This window comes from Tachypleus tridentatus, chromosome 1 (genome assembly GCF_004210375.1).
Source record: "Tachypleus tridentatus isolate NWPU-2018 chromosome 1, ASM421037v1, whole genome shotgun sequence".
NCBI lineage: Eukaryota > Metazoa > Arthropoda > Merostomata > Xiphosura > Limulidae > Tachypleus > Tachypleus tridentatus.
Genome location: NC_134825.1, coordinates 20,551,496 through 20,567,125, shown reverse-complemented (window position 1 = coordinate 20,567,125; position 15,630 = coordinate 20,551,496). Strand labels below are relative to the sequence as shown.

Below are 15,630 nucleotides of genomic sequence, written 5' to 3'. Positions count from 1 at the left end.
TTAAATACACCTGCAGGCAGACTTAGATATGAGAATTACAAGTATCAGTCTTCTTAATTATAACCTTACTTTAATTTCTCACTGTAAAACTAGCTTTACAGAATATTGAATATTTTCAAATTATAATTCATACTATGAGTGTCACCACCATTTTAAACAATACTTATTTATTACGAAAAAAGGTGAATAAAACTAAAAAAAACACACTAAAATCATTAAGGCTTCAAAATAATATTAATGTGAACTTAATACAAAAACCAAGATTTTGATTCTTAAAGAATGGTAACTAACCTTTAAAAATCAAACTAAAAGGTGTTAAATCCAATATGTCTAATACTAGCCTCAAATATTTTTTGTTGTATTAAGTCATTTTAATGCCTTATTTTCTTCTAAAAACTTACCACACACTGACTACAATCCCTTCCAGCAACATTCCTTTTACAGGCACACTCACCAGTAAAGTGATTACATCCGTGGTTTTCAATAATCCCCAAAAGACTGCAACTGCATGCTACAGTAATATAACAAACATTTTCCAAAAGAAATATACAAGTTTCTGAACTTAAAATTCTGTAGTAAATATGAGTTAGTCTACCCAACACCTGCTGATAAAAATACACTTAGCAAGATAAAGTTAATTGTCTGCATGAGTGGTTACATACATGCAGAGGACATTAAAAGCTTATTGACTTGTTATTTAAATAAAGGGCACATTCAAACTTCATAAAGCAAAACTACTTTTTTTTTGGGGGGGATAGACATTAGAAGAGATGATAAAGACTGTAGGTTGCCTCTGGTACACATAAGGTAGAATTCTATGAGAAGCAAACAAATCTTCCTTTATTTCTATTAATTCAGTTTTTCAAACACTTTTAAAATATAAAACTAGATAGTGGATTCTTGCTTATCACCAATTCATACCATATAATAATTATTTTTCTACTATATAAAGACCTAAAAGTCCTTGTGTACCATTCATTTGAAAGCATAAACCGTTTTCTTCAACAACATGTGGAGTAACTATGTAATTATGGGCAGTTATTATGGCTAAGAAAAATGGCAATTTGTGGGCATTAGAGTAGAAAGGCCCAGACTTTGTCCAACCCAGCCAACCCCTGTGCATGTTACTGTAACTACTATATATGTTGTTGTTTTTTCACTCTATACTTTAAAAGTACAAATACTGGTATCTAGAAAAATATATAGAAGTTAAAACAGAGCTGTATCATTCAAAAATAGAACAGTGTTTTCTCTAATATCTTACAAAGACAGCTTGTCAAAGCAATTGAATGGTAATTTGAAGAAATCTTGGGATCCTACCCAGGCTTACAAAAATGAAGAACAATATTCTGGCACCAAGCATTAGGAAAATCATTTTCCTGCCATATCTGGTTAAAAACAACCAGTAGAATAGCAAGAGAGGCAGGAGAGAGGTGCCACAACATTTCATAGTGAATATCATCAGGGCCAACTGATGTACTGCCAGGACGACGAAGAGCAAGCTCAAGAATAAAGGGACGATTATACTCATAGAGAATATCAGCTCGAAAGGAAAGAAATGGTCACTCTGCCAGAGTCTTGATGGCTAAGAAGATAAAGAATGAATCAGAAGTGTGAGATGCACGAGAAAAGCTTTGACCAAGAGTTCTGGTGATGCTCTGGGCATCAGCAACTTCATGGCCATTGGAGAACAAAACTGAAAGGGAGGCTAAAGTATATACTGCTCACTGACCTTCCAAATCTTGTCCCATATGATGTTAGAGCTGTTGGTAGAAGAGGTACTAGTCGTGAACTTAATCCAAGATTCCTTTTGGCTTTGATGTTTTACCTGCTGGCCATCTTCATGGGGCTCCTGGAAAGCAATGTGGTTTGAAAGTGTAAAATATATATGAAAGGTATCCCAGGCTATTTTTTGAGCTTTACATGCTATGTGGCAGGACAGATTCCACCATGAACTAGGATACCATGGAAAACATTTTGAGGTTTTGGGAATAGATTGAGCAGCTGCTTGGACAATACAGTCAGTTACTGCTGCCACACATTTGTCTACTGGTGGCTTACAGATGATAGCATGATCAAGTTCTGAGAGAGCAGTGAAAAAGGGCCAGTTAACCTGGTCCACCTTCCATCATGACATGCTGGTTGGGTAACATCGGCCATGGTAGGATCTCCCTCAAAATGATAGGAAAATGATCACTGCCCCATGAGTCACTGTTACCCCCAAGAGAAATGAAAGAAAAGTGAAGAGGAGCAAATAGAGATCAATAGCAGTAAAAGACTGACTAGGTGCATGAAAATAGGTATAAGTATCAGTATTGAAGAAAGAAAGGTTATGATCTGAGAGCATACGCTCTACAGAACAATCACTCCCATCAATATCAGCACCACTTCAGAGGGGATTATGTCTATTAAAGTCCCTCAGGATTAAAGAGGGAGATGACAACTGTTCATTGAGAGCATCAATGTCTGATTGATCACAGGTCTCTCCAGGAAACAGGTAGAACAAACTGTGATGGTGTGACCCAAGGAAACACAGATGGCTATGGTCTCGAAGGTTGTATCGAGTGTCAAAGACGAGTTGGGGATGTGCTAATTGGACAGCAGTGCCACACCTCCATGCACTCATCTATCACACAACATATCATTTCTATACAATGAAAACTGCCAGAAGGTGACTGTATTGGCAGGTTTCAGAAATGTTTTCTGTAAGGAAAGATACACAGGATAGTAAGAATCAATCAGTGCTTTGATGTCATCCAGATTAAAATGCAAACCTCAACAGTTCCACTGTATTAAAGTGACTAATTTACTTATGTGTAAGAGAACTGGGTGGAGAGTTATGTCATTTCTCTTTATTAGAAGGTCTACTGACTTCCATGGATTCTGCCCTGGGTCAAGTGGGCAGAGTTCTCTCGGTAGATGAAGATTCCAGTGACTGAGGGCGCGAACAAATAATCATTCTGCATCTCGGAGCTAAAGTAGATTATGATTCAAAGAAGTTCCAGAAGCTGGAGCCACTAGAAGGAATGGTGGAGATAGAGATAGTTGTTGATGTTGACTCGTTAACCCTGTTAACCAAGGAGGGCAAAAGATTCTTCACATGGTTTGAAAACGACTCTGTCAGAGGCACAGAGGTCTATATACACTCTCACTGTAGCAGTGGAATGGAATGCAACAGAACACATCTGAGATGGAGTGGTGAGCATTAACTTTAAAACATCAAGGTAAGAAGTGTTGTGAACCATTTTAAACCCTGTACCTCTTTTTTCTCCACCCACTTAGGATAAGAATGAAATTAAGAGGGACGAGAGCCACTACAATTACCATAACAGGGGTTAATTCCATCACACATGTAGACATTATGGTTTTTGTCACTGCAACAAGTACACATTGCCTTGATAGTGGTAGGTGGACATGGTGATGTAAACATCAAAAATATTACATTGGTCAACATCATAATTTCATCTTTGCAAGTGGAGATACACCTCACATCAGAAGCTCCTTGGGTGGGGAAACCAGCAAGAATTTCTGACCCAGGGATGTTCTTCAAAACCCTTTCAACAATAACTCCTCGTGACGAATTCAAGTAGCATGGGGAGTAACCTCAATGAGCATAATCCTAACGACTTTCAAATGCAAAAGTAGTGTACTGTGTTTTGGAGTGGATGTTTCCACCAAGATGTCCCCAAAATACAGCTTTTTGACTGACTTAAAAAAGCCAGTAAGCCCCTCTAGTCCCTTCTGAATAAAAAAGGGAGACATATGCCCTAAACATTTGTCTGATAAAAAATGTAATATCAGAAAATAAGATAGATGTCGAAGAAGTTGAAGATTGCTGTTCAGAATCTTCAAGACATGGTAGTTTACCTATGGTCTGTTTTTTGTTATTTTATTTTTACTTTTATTTGGGGGATCCATATTAAAGAAAGAATATTTCAGTGTTTACTGACCCCACCCACCATGGAGCCCTATGAGGGGACACACTACAATGCCAAACAAGGATATTGCAGCATGCCAGGGTTTCGTGAGCATTATACCCAACACCAATATCAGACACAATGTCCATAATACCCATTTAAAATGTCCAAAACTGATACTCAGTTGATCCTAGCCCAAAGGCTTCCTATCCACAGGAATTCAAGGACAAAGTGATGTGTTAGGGTTAGACCCCTTAACCACCAGAGTCTTCACCTCCCCTTCATGGGTTACCATGCACAGCAAACACATGAGTGTATGTTTAGATCCCATAAGAGGTAAACTGAAAGTACAAAAACTTCTCTGAGTGGTCCCCTCACCACATACAAGAATCCACACAGAGAAGCCTAAGTCAGATGAATCCCAACATTAGACACACCAGAAGAAGAATAGACAAAGATAGCAATGGAAAAGGAAAAGCATCTCCATAGAACCCCATTAAAGCATAATCAAATGCTTTGACAAAAGGTGGAGAAAGAAGTAATAACACAGAAGGGAAGACATGAAAATTTGGAACTATAGAGCATAATAAAAAGCAAGGAGATCAGTCCCCTCAGCAAGCAAAGGAGATTTCAAAGACAAGTAATCCAGGAAGGGAGAAAAAGAGTATGAAAGGTGACTATAATCAATGAAAGATTAATTGTCTTTGACAGGAGAGATCAACATTTCTCCACAGTCATTAAAACATTTGTTCTTTTGAAATAGAAATCAAAAGCCCTCCAGAAGCTTGAATTGAATAACAGACCAGGTGTGCTGATATATGAGAGTGCAACTGGGAGATACAAGTATAAACAATTCCTCAACTCGAGTCCCAGCTGATAAATGACACAAGGCACCCACACCACTTATTCACAGAGATATCAGCTGACTGTCATATTTTCTCTCTGTTTCAACTATAATTTAAGTAAGTTATTGACACCATAATGTTAAGGTATACAATGTAAGTGTCCAATATATCATAATGCATAATACAGCAAAATACAGTGCTAACTTATGATGTGTTTTGATGGAGAAATAACACTGGTTGGGGACTAACCATGAAATTACTTACTCAATGAAAAGGCTAAGTCAGGACAAAAGAGTTACACGTGATGTTGGTGCAAGTGTAGGGATTTTTGAGAAAGGAAACAATGTAAACCCAAATCTCATGCAAAGGAGAGAATACAAACAAAACTCAAGAATTCTATTTATAAGATGATGAATGGAAAATATTAAAGTATAGAAGCAAAATATAGTGAAAAGAATACACCCACGAAATCATATCCAGAAAGTGTTTGGAAGGTGGAGGGCATTCCCAGATTGTTAAGCTTTTACCCAAAGTAAATCACTTTAAAATCATTATCCAACTAGTCACTCACAAATGAGGAGAAAGAATGTCAGCAGAAGAGATGAGAAGAGGTATAGTATGCAACAGGTAATCCACAACATGTTGAACAAAAACTGAATATCTTCAACAGTCAACATGCTTCCAGAACTCATTGTAGAAATCATTGTCATTAACTTAAGACTTGATGAAAAGAATTTAAGCATTTAAAACAAAAGCCTAACAAATGCAAATCTCATCAAACTGTACTCAGACTAGAAATTTAACACATCTGTTTCATCCAGTGCTGAGGAAAAAGATTAGCTTATCATGAGTGAAAGTGCCTAAGGAAGTTACAATGCATGGAGGTTCTGTAGCCCTCCTATGTGTGAAGGGCTACCACAGAATACCATCATCTTGCACCAGAATAATTTACATTAAACATGAATTTAGATGAGAGTTAGCTCAAGGCTTATTACATGCAATTCTCATTGACATATGCACAAAGTAAACAGTGTTTCTGTGTAAGAGGTGGTTATAATCTTGTAATGGGAGATTCACAGATAGCTGTCCCTAATTCTGAACTACTAACCAGAGGAAAAAACACAAAGCCAGGCCCAGCATATGATGGAAACAACCTTCTTATCAACAGTCAATATATTTTCATTATGAAAAGACAGAATGTACAATCTTCCTGCTATTATCTCTTTCAATATTCATTATTACAAGCTAAAGTTGATTGAACTACTATTTAACAGAGCAGAAGCTAGCATGAAGATAAACAAATAGAACAATTAAAGTGCAGTTTCAGTCTTATAATTACATGGAATATGTTTAGTAACCTTTAATGTGTTTTATAGATTATGAAAAACCATTGAAATAGCAAATGTTTACGTCTATAGAGGAAGAAGGATAGTAAAGTTTGGATCAAAAATATCTTTTAACTGTCTTGGCATAAAGACAATGAATGCATGTAGACATAAGTGCAACAACAAAACTGATTCCCTGCCTTACAAAACATGAAAATGACCAATTTCTCAAAAATAATATGAACTCAAATTGATTCTATTTCATGGTCGTGTGATATTTCAAGCAATATAAATCATAACTCACGTTCACAACCATCAGGATTGTCTGGTCTCAAGTTCCAAAACCCACTTTTGCAGCGATCACATCGTCTTCCTTCAACATTCTTTTTACAGTGACAAACTCCTGCTACAGTCCCCAACACTGAGTCACTATGAGGTTCACAGATACCATTTTCTTCAGAGCCATAAGGATCACAGTCACATGCTGTAAAAGTCACATGAAACATTTAACAATTGAACTTCTACGAATTTATTCCTTATGCACAGGCATGAAAAACAACCATTAAAATTCTCTGAATATATGTGTATTTAAAAAAAAACAGCCATAATTATAACATACATATTTCAATATCAGTTTTATATCCTCACAAAATACCAAATCTATTTATTTTTCATCAAACGTACCAAATTCCATACACTCATACACTAATCATAAATTTAGAAGATATTTTTTTTACATAAAATATACACATCGATTATCTAAAACCACACATGAATGAACCACAATATAAATAGAAAAGAGGCTACCATTTCCATTTACAATTTCCATACTAAAGGCACAAAAGTTTGAATGATACAAAGTTTAGATTATATATTTACATAAAGTAAAATGTTATTCACTTATGTTGGTAAGAAACTAAGCTGCTGAACTGTTCTTCATATCATACATGCATGAAATTAATTCACAGAATTCTGAGCTATTACTTACAAAATTCTGTATTTAAGTGTATCTGCTTACTACTGGTGAATTGCTAGCACCAAAATTAGCATATACACTAAAGTTCTTTAGGAGCTATCATTTGGTTGTTGGCATTCAGATCTGAATTCCTTATGCTACCCCCTGGAGCCTCCTACGTCTTTCCCACAGGCACATCAGTTTGTAATTATTACTTTCAGTACAAGTATGTTTCTAAAAAGAAGTATAACAACTTTTCAACCTGTCAGTACAATTTTATTTGTTATTTTTTTCCATGCATTAAATGTCATTGAATCTGTAACATAATTCTGAAGCTTGTATGTAAACACATTAAGATTAATAACACTATGTAACAAAATTTTTACTTTTTCTTATTCCTGGGCAGAAAGTATTATTTCACAATTGCTTATGCCTAAAGTAAATGGAAAAGACCTATTTTTTCTCTTCAAACTTTGCTTTTGTGACTTGGGTAATAAAATTTTGAAATTTGCCCATTTTCCAGAACATTCCAGGTAGATTCAGTGCTGAGTAGCTGACAGAGAATTTTCAAGAACTTTCTAGAATGTTATAGAACTTACGAGAATTTTCAAGAACCTTTTAGAATTTTCTAGAACAACTTTCCATAGTAATATATATATAGGGGCTCACCACTTCAGTTTAGTTCTAGCTGCCAAAGTGAACACATAGACCGATCTGATTTTATCAGAGATAGCATCAAAAAGCAGCAAGCACTCTGCTGTGTATGTGACCAATTTATCAAGACAAGAGCAAAAAAGTACCCTGTGACAGCATCTGTTAAAATGTGTGAAGCCTACAAGGTATATTTTGACATGCCTGTCGGGGATCAAGACAAACCTTGGGTACCTCATTTCACCTGTGAGCACTGCAAAAAACTCTAGAAGGTAAGACAAACAATTTTTGCTTGCTTGAATAGTAAGATTTTATATCACACAAATTTTAGACCTTTTAAAATTTAAATATCTTTCAATTTATTTATTTTTTATTTCCAACAGTATAGAAAAAATATTGCACATAAAATATTTTGCATGAACCTCTTACATATTAGTTGTGGATGAAATAAATTTATTCTTCATAATAATTTTCTTTTACTCTTTTGCAGAATGGCACAGAGAGGAGAAGACAGTCATGAAGTTCACTATTCCAAGAATTTGGCATAAACCCACTAACCACTCAAGCAATAGCTACTTGGGAATGGTGGACCCTTCCAAACGTTGGGCTGGCAAGAATGCATCTACTATCATGTATCAGGACCTTCCATCACCCATCTCCCCAGTGCCACACTGAGCTCCCTGTACCTACTCTGCCAGAGAGAAAGCAGTCCATAATCAAAAGAGAGCAGCAAATCAGAAGAGGAAGTAGATATTGAAGATTCAGATTACAATTTCAGAGGTGCAGCTGGTGAAAGAAACCCATACTATCCCAACCAAAGAGATCTTGGTCTAACCAAGTCGAAGGCCGAGCTTTTGACACCTAGGCTCAAGGAGTGGGATTTGTTAGATGAAACTGTGCAAGTCAGAAGAAGCGTCATCAACATTTTTCAAGCTTCCTCACTCATCAAGATAGACAATGTTTCTGCCACAATGTATCCAGTCTGTGCGAGGCAATTGGAATTGCCTCTAACCTGAACAAGTGGCACCTCTTCATTGATAGCTCATCCAGAAGCCTCAAAGTTGTGTTGCTCCATAATGGGAATAAGTAACTATCTCTTCCCCTGGCTCATTTGTTGCACCTCAGGGAGAAATACAACAGCATCAAGACCTTGCTAGAAGCCTTGAAGTATATGAATATAGCTGGGAGGTTATTGGAGACTTCAAACTGGTGGCATTCCTGATGGGTCTCTAAGGAGGTTTTACCAAGTTTACCTGTTATCTTTGCCTTTGGGACAGCAGGAACACAGCAGTGTACTATAACAGGAAGCACTGGCAACAACGGATTGAATTCTCTGTGGGAAGGCACAATGTCAAGTGTGAGCCACTAGTGAACCTCCAGAAGGTGTTGTTCCCACCAATGGACACAAAATTGGGTCTTATGAAACAATTTGTCACAGCTCTTGATAAGGGGTCTGCAGCCTTCATGTATCTTTGAGACTTCTTCCCTAAGCTGTCTGAGGCAAAGGTCAAAGCTGGTGTCTTTGTTGGACCACAAATAAAGAACATCCTAAAGTGCACAGAATTCCCCAAGAAGCTCAGTAGAAAAGGAAAATAACTTGAAGTAGCTTTGTTGCAGTGGTTCAGGGATTCTTGGGCAATCACAAGGCCAAAAATTATGTGAAACTGGTTGAGTCTCTGGTGAAGAACTATGGCAAAATAGGCTGCAGGATGATCCTGAAAGTCCATATCCTTGATGCTTATCTTGATAAATTCAAGGAGAACATGGGAGCACACTTAGAGGAGCTAGGCAAGCACTTCCACCAAGATATACTGGACTTTGAACGCTGCTACCAAGAAGCGTATAATGAAAACATGATGGGAGACTATATTTGGGGGCTGATACATGAAAGTGATTTACATTACAGTCGCAAATCTCGAAAAACTACTCACTTCTAAACATTTTTGTATAACTTTAGTATAAACACATGTTAATCTTATTCATATGCTGTTTTATTCAGATCTTATGTAAGTTAAAATGTGCAAATTTGCCTGTTTTTACATAGAAAATAGGTTAATTTTTAAATTTCATTATCCAAATCAAAAAAGCAAAGTTTGAAGGGAATAATGGCCATTTTCTGTACTTTTACAATATAAGCAATTAAGAAATAAAACATACTATCCAGGAACAAAATGTGTGTTACCTAGTGTAATTCTATTGCACAGAAATTCACATAAGGATTATGGGTCTAAATATGGGTGTTAATGACCTTCAGTAAAGATACAATGACAAGTGTTTAGGCCTTGCAGCCTTTCCTTCCATCACCTATGGTGTTCTTGGTGATGGCCCTGATTATAAACTAGTTCTCTGGATCACAACATTCACTGCATGAGGCTTTTGTACAATATACTGAAAATCAGTGCTTTACATGCTCTCCAAATTCCACCAAACATGCATCAGTACCAATTCCCAATAACACAAATGAGCAACCGTAATGAGTAAAAATCAAATGGAATATTTCTACAATAGTTAGTACGTTTCACTTTTGTTTAAAATTCTAATGATAATATCACATGATTAGTTATCACAATAACTGAACAAAATATAAGCTTTGTTACAATTAACAAAAATCTTATAAATAGAACTAGACACATTTACATAATATATTATACAGATGTATATTTAATTGAAAAACTTTTAAATTTTCACTTCTTTAATAAATAAATTACTACACTATTTGAGTAGAAACCTCTATACAAATTGGATGTTACATACAAACAACCAACATGAATTTTTCATGTTAAATTTACTTCCTTACATAGTCTCATCTTTAAAAGGAAATACTCAGCTTTCAAAATAAAGAAGTCTAAAAATTAAATTTTTATCCAACAACAAAAAAATATACTAAATGTTATTAGTTTTAACATCATTGTTGATTTTTTTTCTTTTCATAATAGTAACCTTACACTCACGTTGGCAGACATCTGGATGTGTTATGTCAAGCCTTGAGTCACGGAAATAAAAAGGTTTGCATAGTTCACAGTTCTGACCCATTGTATTGTGCTGGCAGTTGTCACACACACCTCCACTCACTTTTCCACTTGATTCCCATACTGCTGGGTCAAAATGACATCTCGTGGCATGTCCATTGCAAGTACACTCTATATGAATATCAATAAAAAGTAAATATATTTATATTTAACACAAACAGTCATGGGAATTACATCACTTCTGTTAAGAACTTGGCACTTCTAATTCATCTATTGCAATTACTCTATATGTGGACATCAGTAAAATATAGATATGGTTAACAAATGTGGGTACTTCAAATTTATTTAGACATTCAATTTCTGCCATTTGAGAAATATTTCAATAGATCTTTGTAATAAAAATTTGTATGTAGTCTAAATGATTAGGCCTGAAACCTCAAGGTTCAGATGTAGGTTGTCCCTAATTTTGAACTACTGACCGAGGGAAATGGGTGCCAGCCAGTAGCAGCTAGTGTTATGAGGTTTTGGTTTTTGATTATTTGAGCAAAATAATAATATTTATGTTACTTTTATAATACACCAGCACTTCAAACTGCTGAAGGCATCCAATCCTGAATCATGGACTCTTTGAGTTGTAACAGACACACTAATCATTAACTCGTGCCTAGTACCTAGTACCAAGTCAAATTGTCTGTTGTTGTTGTTTTTTCTCTTTATGCTTGGTAATGTCTGATGAGGATGGTACATAAAAATTAAGATCACATTATGTTGAGGTCTCCACAAATGCAACTGACCTTCACTGCACAAAAATATACACATACTTTTACATGCATTTGTCTGTTTGCCAACTGCAGGTTTCCATGGTTGATCGTTATACATATCCTCACACTGTTCACAGTTTATTCCTTTTGTATGGTGGGTACAAAGACATTTTCCATAAACCTACAGTCGTAAATACAGAAAAACATATCTGTTAGATATTCACAAACCAGAAACTTGAAAAAGCGTAAATAAAAAACATTTTCGAGTAATGTACTTAATTAATCAAATCATTTGTCCACATACTCAGAGAAAGCTTTAATAAAACAATTTATTAAACTCATTACTTTAAAAACTGTAAATAACAATGTGAAAAGAAGAAACTCCATCCACCCTGTTGACGTAGAGAAAAAAAATTACCGAGAATATTCCAGAATAGCAACAGTCACAAGAGACAGGAAGTAACCACTTGTGAAAAAAATAGCATCACAATGAAAAGTAAAAGTTAGAAAAATAAATGTCCAGTGGTTGACCATTTCCAGGTTCACAAAAATACTTCATGAGGTTCTCTGGTTCTAACAACATGGTGAACACACAGAAAATAAAACACATATCACTTGTTGCAAGAAATGAAAGACTGATCAGAATATTTTTGAAAAAAATGACCACAGCAAACTGTTATAAAGTCACTGAATAAAGCTGAAACAGTCCCTTAGAAGAGTAAACCATTAACAACTGTTTAATATGATTAAAGTTATACGTAAATTGGTTCCAAATAATACACTTAAGATATGAATAATCAATCCAAATTCGAACAGTTATGACTATAACTAAGCAATTAACTCAATTAATCAATATAATGAATAACTTATAAGTCTCAGTTAATTTTGCAAAATAATCAATCGATCAAAACCATGATTAATCAGTTGATATCACAGAAATAATCAAATAGTGCTTTTGCTTATTATTATTCCAAAAACTACAAATATCCAGTAATAAAAATAACAAAAAAATCATATAATATCATGAAAATTATTAAAAAAGTAAAAATCAGTGTTTTTCATTACTCCAACTAATTAGTGACCAAAACATCACTTTTATAACTTTTAAATATTATTCCCAATAAATTCAAGTTTATTCAGCTTAACAGATCAGTGTCAAAATTCATAAACATAATCAACCAATCAAAAATCATGCTTCTGGTGATCAATTTTGGTTATTTCAACAAACCAAGAAATTGAAATATAACTATTGTGTTTGTTTGTTGTTGAGTACAAAGCTACACGATGGGCTAACTATTTTCTGCTCACTGTGAGTATCAAAATCCTTTTTATTTTTTGCATTATAAATTTTTAAGCCATTTCTGATTACATCAATGAAAATACTAAATTAATGAGCCAATTGATTTATGGATTAGCAAATACCACTAATCATTCAGCCCCAGTTATGACACAAAAATATTAAAAACTATATTTCAAGAGAAGGAAGCATCTCTCTTCCAAATAGAAAAATCTAGATAAGGAAAGAAAAATCAAACAACAGAGAACAATGATTCTCTTAACGTCAATGACTGGTGTCTTGAAGGTAGAAGAAAAAGTTTTATTGGTTAAATAATGAAATTGATAGAAAAAAAAGTTTAAAAACAAGAAAGAAAGATCATCAACTATCATAACCAATAAGCAAACGTTAATAAAAATTACTGAAGAAAATTCCATCAGATTCAAAACATATTAGGCCAAAATTCTAAAACAGATCAAAGTCAAACAAGCACTTTTCAGGCTTCAAAACTATTTATATGGATTTCAGAATAAATTATTAAATAAAATAATAATATTACAGAGTACAGAGAAAGTTATAACTTTAGAATCAAAAAAGAAAAAGCATATCACCACCAAAGTAAGACATGATTCTGTCGCTCAAACTAACTGCCTTAAGACATCTGCGTGTGTGTGTGTGTGTTACAATATATCTAGTAAGAACTAAATTGTGTTCAAAGGGATGAGTCTGCTTTAATACTGATACTTCACTATTTTACTGTGTTTATAGTTCACTTTTAGTTTTGTGTACACTCATGTTTAAGCTTTGAAATTAATCTACATCAGGAACAACTTACCACATCTGACCCTGTATGCTGTCCAAGTTCCCCAGCACATTGATTAGCATGGCCATAACATGAACAGCTTCCTCTTACCACCATTTCATAGACAGCATAGTAGTATTTCATTTTAATTTGTTTGCTTTGGTCCAAAAGATTGTCTCCCAAAGTGTGGAGCTTGGTAAAGTTAATGCGAAGATTTGTAATTTTCAAAAGGTCCTGAATTTCAGAACTGTAAGGATCATCCACTTCAATATTAGGAGGAAGAACCCTAAATATTACCTGGATAATTAAGAATAAACACATACATAAGAAAGTTATTCAGCTATAAAAATAAATGTTTTTTCCATGAACACTAATGAACATTGAAGTACAGACAACTGAGTACACTGTATTCAAATAACTCTGAGATTGCAAAAAGAAAATTGCATGACAAAGTCACATGATATAAAATCAAAATAGAATGGCATGTATCAGAACTATAATATAGAATAATTTTATGTAGCAGTACTTTATGATGCAAAATATTCACACACTCAAATTATAAAGATGTGGTGAAATTGGGGATATCCCTTGTGTCTAATAATACTGGAAAATGAAAAGAGATGGATCAGTGTGAGGCACCAAGACCATCTAGAAAGAGACCTGAGGTAAGGAAAATGTGGTGTTTTATAACAGATGAGAATACACAAAGATAAGCAGCAAAGCTAACTACATACCTGAGACAACAATACACAATATAATCAAGAATAATATCTGTCTGGGAAAAAAAGACACACAAGTTACATGTGCACATGTAGCATCAACAATACACCTGTTCTACCATCACACACCTCAGACAGTTGGTGAATGAAATGGGTATTCAGGCTGTTCCATATAAAGACATACTTGTCAAGATTTTGATATAATGGGAATAAATGAAGCAGCTAAATGTAGATGATTTTCATGACAGAAATTTCTCAGAAATATGTGATTATAGGTTATTTAATAAGGACAAAGTATTAATGTGAAAAGGAGGAGAGCTATGTTTGTAAAGTGTGAGTTATATCCTGTTGAAGTTGAGGATATTAACGATAGTAGCAAGGAGACTGAATCCATTTGGGATTCTGCTAGTGGATATCAAAGAAAAAACCTCTTAATAGAAGTAGATGAAACTGATGAAATTAGGGAGAAACTTTACAGTTAAATTAAGATTTCAATTGTTAATGAGGTCATAGTTATGACAGCTGTCTTCACTTAAGATAATTTTATTTTTCAAATACGGTAATTGGCTTATGAAATGGGTTGCCTTCGGATATCATGAAGGCAGTACATTTAAGTGAGTTAATAAAAAGCTAGATAGATATATGAATGATAAGGACTAGCTTTAATTCTGTTATATCTAATAGTTTCAGTTTGGCTTAGAGGATTGGACAACCGAGATGGACCCTTGTTGTCCCTAAACATTATGTTAACACACCAGAAACAGCATCTATTGATTTCTGTGTATTTAGACAGTTAAACTGCTTTCCTTGTACACTGGGTAAATTATGTAAAGCCAGTAGAGAAGAATAATGTGCATTTCACATTTCACATGAGACCCTTTCTGTGGGCAGCATAGCTACTGACAAGGTGTATGATCACCAAAATACCCAAAATAACAAACTCTTTAAACTTTTTTAAATATTTAGAAATGCCACAATAAAAATGAGAAAATATCCAAATAGTCTGTAACCAGCTACAATAATTTACTTAACTGTAAAGCTACATACAGCTCAGAGAATAATCTATCCTGAGTTTACATACTAGACTCACATCCAACATGGACTTTTTTACAATTTATTTAGCCATTCTTAACATTTTATGCTTTTGGAATAAGAAATAAAAGTTTTAACAAGTTATTGCCTTCATCAAGAATATAACAGATTCAAACAGCCAATTAACTCTCAGTAACCTTTTTGTTTTACTGACTTGTAGGGTTAGCTAGCTAGCTACTGTTTAATTCAAGCAAACAAAAATGGTTAAGTTTTTAACTCCTAAAGTTAAAACAAGAGTTATAATTCTGTTCTTAAAGCAGAATTATAAGGCATGTTATCAGGATAAGTACCTGAATGTTTTGTGATATGTTTTGTAAA

At 34.5% G+C, this 15,630-nt stretch overlaps 1 protein-coding gene across 7 annotated transcripts in view; it reads right to left on the bottom strand.

Annotated features, from left to right (window-relative positions):
- The window catches only part of LOC143244246 (laminin subunit beta-1-like), a 155,101-nt gene that overhangs the window by 68,912 nt on the left and 70,559 nt on the right, over positions 1-15,630 (bottom strand). For all 7 annotated transcript variants that reach the window (XM_076488581.1, XM_076488602.1, XM_076488618.1 and 4 more), the window contains 5 exons: positions 13,535-13,798; positions 11,484-11,604; positions 10,645-10,833; positions 6,392-6,571; positions 402-511 (listed from right to left, as the gene is read on the bottom strand). In XM_076488581.1, the coding sequence (XP_076344696.1) occupies positions 402-511; positions 6,392-6,571; positions 10,645-10,833; positions 11,484-11,604; positions 13,535-13,798 (864 nt within the window). The remainder of the gene's footprint in view (positions 1-401; positions 512-6,391; positions 6,572-10,644; positions 10,834-11,483; positions 11,605-13,534; positions 13,799-15,630) is intronic.